This window comes from Ornithodoros turicata, chromosome 2 (assembly GCF_037126465.1).
Source record: "Ornithodoros turicata isolate Travis chromosome 2, ASM3712646v1, whole genome shotgun sequence".
NCBI lineage: Eukaryota > Metazoa > Arthropoda > Arachnida > Ixodida > Argasidae > Ornithodoros > Ornithodoros turicata.
The window spans coordinates 145,245,551-145,259,424 of NC_088202.1; the positions used below are offsets into that span (position 1 = coordinate 145,245,551).

The 13,874-nt window shown below is 49.0% G+C and overlaps 2 protein-coding genes across 2 annotated transcripts; one reads left to right on the plus strand and one right to left on the minus strand.

The window, feature by feature from the left end:
- The first annotated feature begins 3,750 nt into the window (after positions 1–3,750).
- LOC135385120 (uncharacterized) lies at positions 3,751–5,052 on the plus strand. The gene has a single exon (XM_064614296.1). The coding sequence runs from the start codon at positions 3,751–3,753 to the stop codon at positions 5,050–5,052; it is 1,302 nt and encodes a 433-aa protein (XP_064470366.1).
- A 4,266-nt stretch (positions 5,053–9,318) lies between these two features.
- LOC135384209 (uncharacterized) lies at positions 9,319–13,850 on the minus strand. The gene is made up of 2 exons (XM_064613424.1): positions 13,730–13,850; positions 9,319–11,246 (listed from the first exon to the last, which is right to left on the minus strand). The coding sequence occupies exons 1-2, from the start codon at positions 13,784–13,786 to the stop codon at positions 9,372–9,374; spliced, it is 1,932 nt and encodes a 643-aa protein (XP_064469494.1). The 5' UTR covers positions 13,787–13,850; the 3' UTR covers positions 9,319–9,371.
- Between the last annotated feature and the right edge of the window lie 24 nt (positions 13,851–13,874).

Consider the following 13,874-nt stretch of genomic DNA (forward strand, 5'->3'; position numbering starts at 1 on the left):
TAATAGACCCGGCTAGCCGGCCCGACACGCATGGGGTTGTAGCACTTGTGCCCTTATGGGTATTATCAATCTTTGTATTAGGTTTGATTCCGACTGGAATATTAAAAAGTGAGCTTGCTGTGAAATATAAGACACGGAAAAACAAGAGGTTGACTGTTTCAACTCTGCTTCGCGCAATAACTACAAGAGACTAAAGTCATACATAGAGCCATATATTCCTAGGTTTCTTATTCTCTTTTTTTTTTTTTCAGTGATGTTCAGTCGATATCACCGCACCATATTGGTGCCGCATAATATAAGTGGCACAGACATTGCACATTGCTACATCTATGGCAGTGGCAACGAATGAGTTCTTTACAGATGCCATTGCATGAAGCATGTTAAGTGTATGAGATTCACGCATCCTACGACAATCGGAAGTGCCAGCTCTTGGAAGGTGGTTCAGAACGCCAACTGTTGTGTATCTAGCACACAGAACAACGGACAAAATCGGATATTTTCGTAATCGTACCTAATTTATGTCATTCCAATCCGCGTCACTAGCACTGTATTCTCAATAAAATATTGTTTCTCTATGTGAAGCAGAAGTATCATGAAATTATTTTCTAGTTTGGAGAAGTACGACGTTACAGGGTGCCCAATCTGCCCGGCGTCTTGCAGCATTGCTCCTCCACAGTGGATATCTGTCTCCTCGTCAGAGCTGTAGCGGCTGGAGACTGAACTGTGACTCATCGAAGAACGTTGGCTTGAAGAGCTCCATATCAACGTCACGCATCGGAAGAAGACCCGAGAGCTGAGAAGAGACGTCACCAGACCACAAGTGCTCATGCGAGCTTGCGGTAACCGCGTCGCTGCAATGCATTTTGGCAATTGCCTCGCAAAATTAACATCATGAATGCTGCTACTAAGATGCGATAGAACATTTCTATTATACGCACAATTTATTCAAACGATAATTATGTGAGCGGATAGGTTTATTGTAAAGGAACAACAAATAACAACGTTTAAATGATGATGAGCAGGCCGTTTCATAGCGGGGGGCGATACCCTACACCATTGCTGAAATGGAACATTGAGTCGACCCACAGTGAGGACACGACAAGTTTAAGACCGGGCCCCGCAAGGAGTCATGTGTTCGGTACAGAAGCACTATGTTCAGTTTGCATGCAGAGGACCGTATAGAGGCCGACGCGATTAATCGGCTTAATATGGTGGCTTCGTCTATCCATTGCGTAAGCGCGGTCCTTTCCCTGTGTACCTACATGGATTGGAAAGACATGGAAGATGGATTGTATGGATAAGATGGATGGAAGTGTGTAAATATGTTTAAAAAGGACTATCATTGGACGACGACGTTGAAGCGATATCCTGAACCACGTGACATCGAATGACTTCTTCACTTTTTTTTTGCTTACTCTCTTGTTGGGTTGTGTGACACGTAAGAGTAAAGCTCCAAGTAGTTTTTTAGACTGAGTCTCTCTGGCCTATCTTTTCGGGGCTAACTTGGGGCATTCTTGTGGATGCAACGCCGTTCCCGCTCAAGGTAATTAACATAGTGGTGCCGAAACCCGGGATACGGAGAACAAGGAAATCCACAGCATCGAACGAGCCCTTCAGTCATGCCTAATACGAACGATCCGGAGAGGCTTAGGAGCAAGCGTGGAGCAAGGAGAGCGCAATTCACGAAGTTTACTAACGATGCTGCTGCGGCACTTCAGGACCACAACACTACAGCGCTGGCTATTCACGTTCTCCTGGAGAAGCTGATTCAATGCAGCAAGGAACTCTATGCGCTAGATCGTGAAGTTGAGGAGCACACTCCCGCTGAAGAGTTCGACACGGATTATGCATCTGTACTACAGTATGAAGAAAAGATCACAGAGTATATTGCCAAGTTAACTCGGACCTACGAACAGCTTCAAGTAGTGACGACATCGGACTCTCCACCAGCGGTACCGACAACGATCGGGTCCCTAACGGCACCGTCTAGCTCTGGCGTCAAGCTACAACGCCTCCAGCTCATGAAGTTTCGTGGCGATCTTGCAGAATGGCAGCCCTTCTGGGAGCAATACAAGGCAAACATACACGAAAACAGGAAGCTAAGTAAACGTGACAAGTTTCACTACCTTCGTTCATTGCTTCTGGGACCTGCTGCTGCAGCCCTGTCAGGGCTCCAAACTACTGAGGCGGCCTATGACGACGCGATTGCCCTGCTCACTCAACGTTTCGGAGATAAAGGAAGGCTCGAGAGGCAATACTTAGAGAAACTGAGGACGCTCCCACGTGTCAGATCTTCAATGGACACGGCAGCTCTGCGGAGGCTCTACGACTACGTACAAACGAATACCTGTGGACTGCGCTCATTGGGAGTCCCAACTGTAACTTATTCGTCAATGATGACTGAGATATTGCTCGCTGCACTGCCACCCGACCTTCGACTAGATTATTACCGTGGACATGCCCAAGGCGAGATATCATCTCCTGCAGCAAACGACCAGTCCCCTGCCTCCGAAGACGAAAACGCGGCCTCTTCAGCTTGTTCGGAAGAGCTGAACAAGCTTCTTGGATTCTTGAAGAAAGAGGTTGAAAGCAGAGAGAAAAGTGGATTATGTGTCCAGCTGGACGACAAGCAGCGCAAACAGCGGGCGACCACTACCAAGGATCATGCTGGTACGCCGTCGGCCCTTGCCTTGCACAGCCGGACAACGGCGGGTCTACTAAGCTGCATCTTCTGTAATGAAAAATCTCACATAACGGAGACATGCAAGGCTGACGTACCATTGGAGGATAAAAAGAAGGCTCTCGCAAAGAACCGACGCTGCTTTCGATGTACGAAAAGCTACCACAGTTCTAAAGAGTGTCGGTTCAGGGGAAAATGCTCAAAATGCGGTGGTCGGCACGTGGACACTATGTGCGACCCTAACTGGAAGCCCAAACCGATCGAAGGCGGACAGGCCACGAACGCTTCGCACACGTTAGAAGCTCCTGGGCTAATGACAGCGGTCTCCAATCTGAGCACTGTCCTCCTACAAACATTTCGCGCATGGGCAGTGGCGAACTCCAGGTGCCTGTACATTCGAGGTATCGTGGACAGTGGAAGTTCCAGGACGTCCATCCGCGAGGACCTCGCCCAAGAACTTGGTTTGAAGGAGGTGGCACAAGTGGTGATCGGCATCCATACGTTCGCCTCGGGATCGTACTGCACGCCTATCAAGCGGAGCGTGGTGGAGGTGACTGTTAGGAGCCAGTACGGTAATGAAGAGATTACTCTTGCGGCCATCGTTGTACCTCTGATTTGTAAAGACATCGAAGAATCACCAGTTGACAGTGAACATGTGGTGGAACTGGGGGACTGCGGGGAGCAGATCGCCGACATTGTTGCTTTTCCTGGCATCCCTCAAGTCAGTGGCATCAGTCTGCTAGTCGGATCTGATCAAGTGTCAAAACTAATCTCAGGAGAAATCCGCTGCTATGGAAGACAGCAAGAACTGGTTGCTGGTGGGCTTCTAACTGTGCAACTCTTCAAGACGGTTTTGCTCCAGAGGAGGGGGTTGTCCCGAACAGTGACTGCAAGACGACAAAGGTGCTTGGGACGGTGTAGGACAAAAGCGAGGATACACTTTCGTGTAGTTTAGACTCAATCCTCAACTACGTCGATCGCCTCACAGGCACCAAACGCAACGTACTGCAAGCTGCAGCCAGGATTTACGACCCTCTCGTTTCCTTAACCCGTTCACCGTGCGAGCAAAAATGCTGTTCCAGGCTTTGTGGGTTGAGGAGAATGAGTGGGATTCACCTATGTCAGAAGACAAGCAAAAACTCTGGAACGAATGGTGCAGCGAAATTCCGGAACTGACAAAGGTCAGCGTGGACCGTTGCTTCCTGCCAAGCGGTCACAGAAATCCGCAACTCCACATATTTTGTGACGCAAGTCCCAAGGGCTACGGGGCTGTAGCGTATCTTCGAGTTGAGAACAAAGATGGAACTGTGATATCAACAATTGTTCTCTCTAAATCTCGAGTAGCCCCCCTTAAAAGGTTGACCCTGCCTCGCCTGGAACTAATGGCTGCGTTGATCGGCTCGAGAATGTTGAACTACCTTACGCGGATCTGCACAGGATTGGATTTTGACTACTTCCTATGGTCGGACTCAATGATTGCGCTTTGGTGGATAAGAAGACCCCCGAGTGAATGGAAGCAGTTCGTGAGCAACCGCGTTGAGGAAATTCAGCAAAAGACCGATCACCGAAGATGGAAACATTGTCCGGGGACGGACAACCCTGCCGATTGTCTTACTAGAGGCATGCCAGCGAGGGCACTGGTGGATAGCAGCACCTGGTGGCAGGGACCTGTTTGGCTTCATCTCGACTCGTCAAGTTGGCCAAACAGCGACGTCGAATGGGACGACATGACAAACGACGAGAGGAGTTTCAAATCTAGCATCCTGCAAGTCTCGGTGTCATCGAATTCTGCAATCATGGATGCAGAGAAATACAGCAGCCACCGGAGACTGACAAGAGTTACCGCTTGGGTCCTACGCTTCGAGCGTAACGTGCGATGCCGTAACGGTCGAACTGTCGGCACTCTAACGGTCAAGGAGCTCAACGACGCGGATAACCTTTGGGTAAAGCAGGCACAGGCGGAGCATTTCGCCGAGGAGGTTAATCTGCTACAGATGGGTCATCCAGTGGCACCTGATTCGAAGTTGGCCAATCTACGACCGTACCTGGACGACAACGGCATCATTCGCTTACGGACGAGACTGCAGTGCGGAGCAGATGGAGAGGACGTGAAATGTCCAATCAGAAGATTGGAAGATGGAAACGCTGCCCTGGGGCTGAGGGAGGTCTCACTGGCAACCACAGGGGTGGCATCCAATGTATTGCTCCGTAGACGAAAGCGTGCTGGGCGAACGCAGTGCATCCTGGACAGGTCCTGGTCGCACGTCACAGCAAACGTCGAGGCGCACGTGACCTTAAAGATGGCGGCGCCCGCGATCGGTGGCAAAACCGTTTGTAAGCAATGTGGTTGTTGTTTCTGGACGACGTTTTGAATGTTTTTCGATCACGGTAATTATTTTTATCCGATAATCTCGCAATAAAACGCGCAGTTTTACACATAAAGCCTCGTATTGTTGACAACTTCCAAAGATGTGATGACGACCGCGCGTTAAGACTTACCGAGCCGATGCGATGTACTTAAACTAAGATGAAATGGGCTACCATGTTGCGGAAGAGGCACCACATAGCTTACGCTGGCAAAATACGGTCATCTCTCGGTGTTATGACGGCGAAAATATGTCGGTAAGCGGCAAAACGACATGTAAACAAAGTCACATGACCTCAAAATGACGTTTTCTATGACGTGCGACCAGGACAAGATGGCAGTTTTGCCAAAAGCACCCGCTTGAGGGTAGTTACAACAATGGCGGGTTTGTGTCACCCCTGTGCTGGCAACGCTACTGGGCCCCCTGCAACGCCCCATTCAGTGGCGCGTCGTACGCTTCCTTACTGACACAGGGCTCGTGCTGAGCCTGTGACTGCGCCTCTTTCCTTTCGCTCTTGTCGTTTTTTTTTTTTTTTTTCACTTTCTCTTTTTACTTTTTTTCTTTTTCCTTTTTTTTACGCGGGAATAGCAAGTCGGCTTCTGGAGCCAGGCTAACCTTTCCCCACTTTCTTTGTTTTTTTTTTGCAATAAGCCTATATCCCCCCCGCCCCACACACACATAGTTGCTCGTCACAGAAGGAGTTAGTCAAAACTCGAATCATGCCAAGATGTTCAGCCAGCCAGTTTATTTTTTAAGTTTCAATATAAATGATGGCTACTAAGTTTTGCAAAATAGTGAAGACGCGTAGGTTGACGCCTCCGACCATGGCAACAGTTCAGTAAAGTGGACGACAGAGAAAATATATATATATATATATTTATTTATTTTTTCACTGTTTCCTACAAAGAACTGTGCCAGGGATATTCGGTGTGCGTGCCGCTTTCTTTTGAGGCTCTGTCGGATGTTTCCGATAGTTTCCAACGTTCGAACACGACCACAAGGCGGCTTCTCACCGTAGTTTTCTCATATGTGGCTTGCCATCACTAGTCCGTATCCTTGAAGGTGGCTTCCCAGGATAACAGAGAAAGAAGACATCACAGCCAAGTACAAAAAGATGATGATGCGAGTCTTTGTGGCGCATTGACAACAGAGGTCATAATGTGCCAAAACACTGTTTAGGATGCAACTATGTAGTTAGAAATAAATACGCTGTTTAATAAAAGCAGGGAATGAATGCATAAAACATCAGTTTAAAACTACAAAGCGTTTACAGTCTCAATGTCTCTTAAAAAATTGACGATTATGCTAAAAGGGATGATAGCCTCATCACCAAACTTTTCTTTCAATAGGAAGCAGCGAACAAATGCCCATTCGTGGAACCCAGCTCTCCCCTTCCGATCTGTTTCGGTTTCGGTCTGTCTACCAACGTCATGATGACGTTTCTCTGGTAGACGTTTATTCCATTGGAGGATCGTCAGAGCGCAGAAAAAAGAGAGTAGGTGTACAATGCGAATCTGCATCGTAGAGAAGAGTGCGTTGCTCAAAGAGGATCTTATTTAATTGATTTCTTTTGGGGAGGGAGGGGGTCGTTATGGGCGCCTCGGAGGATTCTTTTTTTTTTTTTTTTTCGGACGGCCGTTAGTTCTATAGGCGGTACATCGAGGTGCGAGTCACACTTATTTTGGACTGGAAGCGCGCGTTCGTGGGTGTGAACGCTACTTACCCTGAGCTTCTCAATATCTTTATGCGTGAAGCTGACACTCTGTGCACAACTTTCAGTAGCGTTTTCAACTCAGCATCTGCTTGTTGTTACTTCAGTTCTGTGCCAGGGACTGCCAGCGGTGCACTAAAGCTACTGGAATATATTGTCGGTCGAAATGATGCTTCGCGTTATATAAACCTGTACACGAGAAACGTCATCATGACGTTGGTAGACAGACTGCAACTGCAAGAAACGGAAGGGGAGGACTGGGTTCCACGAATGGACACTTGTTCGCCGCCTCCTATTGGCGCCGAGAAGTTTGGGTGACGCCCCCTGGTGTTCACTGAACGAACCGTGTCGTGGGGATGTCCCCGGGCAGTATTCGCATATTGCATTGCGTATCAAGGCATTGCACGTGTAAGAGGCTGTCCAGCGTTGATATTTCCTGGTGATTCATGACGAAAACGACATATGTGTTCCAAGTAAGTCGCATTTTCGTTCCAATATGACAGTTTTTACTGTAAGTAACAGAAACGAAACCGAAACGGGGATCCCCACCAAGAGGCGGCACAGTGGCGCCCCTAGTGAGGGTCTCGCAAGTAAAAAGTAGGACTCGAGAAAAGTAGGACCGAAGGCCGCGTCGTTTTCAGGGATCATCGGAATCCCCTAAAGACCGTGGCTTGCAGGCGCGACCTTGTTCGCCCGTTAGCTTCGAGTATAGTTCAACCACGGTCCCTTGATAGCTTCCTGGTCACGCAACAACAACAACAACAAGCACATGAATGATTATGGGATGAGGTGATTCACTGCGACAATTGCGGTACCTGGTCACGCAGATTCTCCGTAACTTTATGGGGAAGAAGAGAGAACTGACGTTCTGAGGCTGGAACAACATCGAAGGGACAAATAAATACAATGCCTCAAATGGCCTAAGAATTTAGGCATTAGGCAGAATCTTAAGCATTTTGAGGCTTTGTATGGATTTGTCCCGTCGATGTTGTTCCAACCTCAGAACATCAGTTCTCTCTTGTTCAACAGTTGCCGCTTGCGTCGATCCCTGTCGTATGAATGTGTGTATGAGTGAGCAAAAATGTAAGAGTGAAAGGAGGATGAGTGAGAGAGAGTGGCAGGTTTGTCCCTTCAGATGACGCACCCTTGGAAGTGGCCGAGAAGGCGTGTTAGCTTAGCCCAATTGGTAGAGCCCTGGACCGGTAATCCCGAAGATGTGGGTTCGAGTCCTACAGCTGGTCGAGTCCTAACCTTTTCAGTGACTTTCATCTTTCATCTATGGAACCGGAACGCCCGCGTGGTGGCGCTGCCATCGGAACCCGGGAGGGAAACGCAATGCAATGCGCCTAAATTTGATTGACAGGCAGACCCTCTTTTTTAAGCCCCTCCTAACGGCCAGACTCCCTTTGGCGTACACGGCACTGGCGCGATCTAAACACCGGTGCCAGCCGTGGCGGTACTGATAGGTGCCACGCGACGTAACTTGCAGCCACTTTGACAGCTGTCGTTCCCGTGAGCGACGCCGTGGTTTACGAGCGCCGCGTTTGGAGCGCAGGGAATACCAAATTCTCATCGGTAGCGCGCTACGTTGCGTCACATACCATGCGCTGTCGCTTCCGAACGCCACGTTCGCGCTACCGACATAGCTCGGAATAGGGCCCCAGCTCGCGCGGCTCGTGTTAGCCCCCTGTGGCTATCAGCGATGTACAGACGTCAACAGCTGGAGCATGGATAAAGTGAAAGCGTGGGAGACGGAGAGGTCTAGTACATGCGGACCGTGCAGAGTTCAGAACCAATGGCTAAGAGGATGGTCCTGGGTGTTCAAATGCCCCGAAATGGTACCTTCGGTTGCGCATTTACCAGCTCTGGTGGCGCAGCGGTAACGCGTGCGCTTGGAGACTGGGAGGTCCGCGGTTCGAATCCGCGCGCCGGCTGTGCCGTCTGGGGTTTTTCCTGGGTTTCCCTCAGATGTGTAATAGGCGTATGCCGGCACAGTTCCCCTGAAGTCGGCCCATGGACGCAGCTATCCTCCCCCCGAGCGGATTCCGCTCGGTCTTCCACTTCACCCTTTCCTCTCCTCCTCTCCACCACCTTTCCCTTCCCGAGAAACATGCCGCCTATTCAGGCAGGCAGACCTCTCGGGTTCCTCCCAACGACACTCCTCCTCCTCCTCCTCCTCCTCGGTTGCGCATTTCGTGAAGGGAAACGAGGGAGAAATCCTCCTCTCTCATGTAGCCCCCATAGAACCCTTTGGAGGTGATTTTTCTGGCTACGCCGCTAAGGGCGGCGTGGCAGTACACACTACTACTACTACTAGCACAGCTGGTAACAGGCTGAGCAGATAAACGATAATTATCCGAGACAGGCTACATTTATGGGTAAACACGAGCACATGCCTCCAGCGCCCAAGAATCAAGGAAAAAATGTGCTGATGCCTGAAATCAGGGGACCAGGTTCGATTCCTTGAGTCAGCACCTTTCATAATGAATTCCGTCACATAATCTTTTTACGCATCTCTATTCAAAGAACGGACACTTGCTTCCATTATGGACTTTCTTCCATCCATAAGCAAATTCAACTGTAATATCAAAGAAAACGCGCAACCAAGTTCTCCCTACCTACATACACAGTACCGCTCCATCGTCGAAGATGCAATACAGAACGACTGATACCTATACATATTAAGCCGGCTCAGCTTTTCCAAGGATATTGTACCGTTTTGAAAAACTCTCACGGCACCTTCGAGGACGGCCTCTCCAGGCCTAGTGACGATCGTAATCCAATAATAGGAAGAACTCATTGTGGCTGCGCCGGAGATCTTGCGGACGTCGGTTATTGCTTTCAGAACATGCATCTTGCACATTCCTGGCGCGTCATTCATCAACCATTCATTCACTGTCTTTACAATGAAGTTGGCCATCAATAAATGCGCGGCTCCCGTCGTGTTGTCGTCCTCTAGCTCGTGGCAGCAGCAATAGTAGGCGTCTATAAAGGCGTCGTTGCAACTTCGATTTTCTGGTATTTCATGCAGGAGACTGAGTCCGTACCTCGTAGGGTACTCCGCCTGGTAACGAGAACGCGGAAACTGAGCCAATTCCACGAGGGTGGCATGTATGTCGAAAGGTGTGGTCAGCCTGTGCTGGTTGACGCGGAGGTTCTCCATTATTTCCGGGTACATTTCGCGAAACGCGGGCGGGAACATCATAATACACAGAGGCAGGCGGTCCTCGTAACGTCCCATGAGGGTCTGACGGAAGTCGCCAAAACGCAAGCCGTGATCGCTGACGAAGACGACCAGAGACCTGGCCATCACGCCGGTCTTCGTGAGTGTCTCGAAAGCACGTCGAAACGGGAGATCGACGTAGCCGACATTGTTGAAAAAGTTGTGCGCGAGATCGGACATCCAGGAGTAAATGAAAGAGGGCCGGTCAGCGAGCACCGTGAGCAGCGATGATGTGTACTCCAGGTAAACCTCCGTTCGTAAGCGCTGATGCATGCAGTAGTCTGTGTAGTTCGTGCTGTAAACTCCTAACATCAGCAGTCGTGGGTAGTAGTCTGTAGGAGCACCGCGAAAGCCACTACAGAAGAAGGTGAACAGTCCCCACTCGGGCGTCTCTTCCAGGAACATTGTCCTGTAGCCCATGCCAGAGTAGGTGTCCCAGACGAAGCTTTCATTGTCCATGACATCCCTTTTACAAGCTCTGCATCCTTCATCATTGTTCATTCCGGACAGCATGGCAAGTTGGTTAGGAAAAGAATTGGGGCCCACTTTGGTAAGCCCAAATAATTCTATCGTATGAAAGTTGCGGAACAGGTAGTTTCTTGTGACCTCCAAGTGGCGCAGAGAGTTCAGCCTCGAGACGCTGTCGACACCGAGAAAGATTATGTTCATTCGGCTGACTCCGTCAGCCTTTCTTGATGAGATTTTATTGCAATGACGCTCCACTCTCGGCTTCAGCATGGGGATCAGGAAGAAGTCGTGAAAGGTCGAGTTACCTTCTAGCTTGCATTCCACCTTGATCTGCTCAAACTTTATCGGCCTCCCGAAGCGCAAGACGTGACGGGCGCTAAAATACACCGTAAAGTCTGCAGCTTTACTGGACTCGTTCCTCTTAACGTAACGGTAGGAACAAGTGAGGGTTTCTGGGCTGGTATTGTAGTACTGCGTAAGCACGTCGGTGTTGAGGGAGAGAATATTCCTCTCTTGTTCTATGAAGGAAGGCCTGTGGGAGCACTTGTAGTATTTAACTCTATTATAATACTTTGCTACGGAAGGGTCGAAAGGGCTAAAGTCGGGGATTCTGCAGGCACTGGTGTCCACGACAAAGCCACGTACCACAGGTCGAAATGTTGAGTTTGACGGGAACAGTTTGGATTTTACTGTCAGCGCTGAACTGTATGCAGCGAGAAGGAATCCAAACGTAACAATGGTTGCAGACAACAGAGTCGCTCCCATGCACTTGTTATTGGCGTTCTTCACGGACGAAACCTGTGTAGGGATAAAGAGGAACGTGGTTACTCGGAATGAGACGAAAGGAACAGGATTTTCCTTAACACTTGCCGTGTCTATATGCTGTCGTGAGCACTGGACGTTACCGATATTGATGATAAAGAAAAGATTCCTGTAACGGTAGTTGTTTTTCGAAGCCGTGTTAGAACCGCGAAGCAACAGTGGCTTTATCGCTGTATAGGCGTCGATAGATGGACAACAGAAACGAGTCAGAGGAAGTATGCATCCTGTGTAGACTTCAGGGGACAGTCTATACGTTCCTCCACCCAAGCAGTTCCCCCTAATGGAATATTGACGGAAAACTTGACAGCGGACCTTCTTCAACTACCCGTATTCAATTGAAATATGTGCATGTGAGTTGCATTCGTTTCAGCCCATTTTTACCGCACTTATCGCACGTGTTTCACTTAAGGCGGACTCACCTCTTAAGTCTATGGAGCATTTTTGTTCGCACGGTTCCCGTAACCCTCGCTAAACTCCTACACGAAACAAGTACAGGCGTGTCCTCCTCGAGTTTATCTAGGGAACGACACCTTTTTGAAGGCCTGACGCGATCCACTGATTTTTGGTGAATTAAAGTCCCTCAAATTTTCAATGCATGGAAGTCTATGGGAGATGCAACAAAATCGCTTCTCTCAGCTTGCCTGCCTGTGATATGTGGTCCAAAACGATGTCATTCTCTAGAGTAGCAGTTTGGGGATTGATTGCAATCAACAAATTCGACAAGCGTACTGCTATTTTCCAAATCCGTAGGAATGAAAACGACGACTTTGTCGTTTGCTAGCATGTTCTGCACGCTGGCGCCGCACTTCCTTAGAGCGCGCGAGAAAAGCAAAGCGAAGAAAACAATAGAGTGTTTTAGCAAACCGTCGGCGCGGCCACGCAACTACGCATGCTTAGAAGACGTCAACCACACGGCACCTCTCCCGAGCTACGCTCGCTAGCCGCCATTACCGGACACACTTACGGTTGGAAAATCTCAACTTATGACTGAGTCGTCTGCTACTACGACACCCTCCCAATAGCGTTCTACGATCCCCGATTTTCTTTATTTCCTGCGTGAGGTGCTCGAAAAGAACCCCTCCTGCGAATTGGAACTGCATTGCAGCAGCAGTAAACGTTATTTCAGGCGTACAAGAACGAAAGAGCGACTTAATCGTGACTGTCTTCCTCTGTCTTCCTGGCGTGATGGCGAGCGCGTCTCGTGCCTGCGTTTTCTCCGGATACGATCTGTTCAATTTACCGTATTTGTTAACGAGCGGGAACTGCAGGACCGGGTTTGCTATAGCACTCTCTAATGTGGAACGGTGGGAGCAAACGCTAACTGTATTGCATGAGTCCGCCTTATACCATGACTGCAGGTTTTCACAAGTGGAGATAATTTCCCGCATGACGCTATACCTACTTGGAAGACAGACTTCCGCTGCCGCGCTGTGAATAATTTATGACGGAGAAACCTATGAAAAAATCGTGGTTGTCAGCCATTGCGTAACAGAAGAAATACGGTAACGCAAACTTTCATCTTCACGTTTCTCCTATGGCTGAAAACGAAGGTTTGCGTGGTCGTTTTTTTTTTGTTTTTTTTTTATGCACAGTGCTTGGTAATCACAATTTTTTAGTACGTTTCTCTGGGACAAATTCTTTACTCTGAGGCAGAATAAGTCCGTGCGTCAAGGAGGTATCCCGTCGAGGAGGTACCACGTCTTGCACGAAGATATGTGACTGACCTTTTAGAGCAGCCACCCAGACTACTACAGGGTGTGTGCAGAAAAACGTGACCCGCATTTTTACATGAAACTCGTTGTCTACTTAGCCGAGGAACTTCCGGTGGCGCACGACGGCGTATTTATGCGTGCGAAAGCTACAAAAAAATCCTGGAAGCCATACTCAGTGTAAAAAAAATAAACAGAGTGCGAAAACATGCGCTTCCATGCATTAGAATAGGGCGGTCATGACAGTGCATGGTAGTGTATTTCGGTCTCAGGAGAGTTATGTGCAGGCACCGCTAGGGGTACTGCCGATTACCAGTCATGTGGGACATCGTCTCGATTTATGCACCGATAGCTCCCCTAGCGGTAGTTGAACAAAACTCTCCTACGTCTACCATGTTGCCCTTTCACATACACCCTGTTGTCCACCATGTTGCCCTATTCTGATGCACGGAAGCCGACGTTTTCGTTGTTCCGTTTATTTTTTCAGCTGAGTATGGCTTCCACAATTTTTCTGCAGATTTCGCACGCATAAATGCGCCATCGTGCGCCACCGGAAGTTCGTTAGTTAGGTAGGCAACAAGCTATGTGCCTAAATGCGGGTCACGTTTTTCTGCACACACCCTGTACAACACTGAGTGCATCCACTTGTGCGCCTCTAGACTAAAGAATGGCATTTGAAGAAAGACCGATTCCAACCCTGCGATTTCCGGTCAAAGATGGTGTTGATGATGAATATTGAGCCATGCTTACCTCATGGCATACGCTTCGTCGGGCCTTCTGGCGCCTCCGTCCAGGAAGAGAATTCATCCTCTATTTACTCTGGGATGCAGGCATGCCATAGTGTTCTTCTTCTTTCTGTCTTCTACAGGGCACGCGCTCAGCCACTACCGCTGTT

Coding starts and splice junctions, on each gene's coding strand:
- LOC135385120 (XM_064614296.1), top strand. CDS start 3,751: ATGCTGTTCCAGGCTTTGTGGGTTGAGGAGAATGAGTGGGATTCACCT.
- LOC135384209 (XM_064613424.1), bottom strand. CDS start 13,786: ATGAATTCTCTTCCTGGACGGAGGCGCCAGAAGGCCCGACGAAGCGTA. Junction 11,247..13,729: donor GACGAAGCGTATGCCATGAG/GTAAGCATGGCT, acceptor ATCCCTACACAG/GTTTCGTCCGTGAAGAACGC.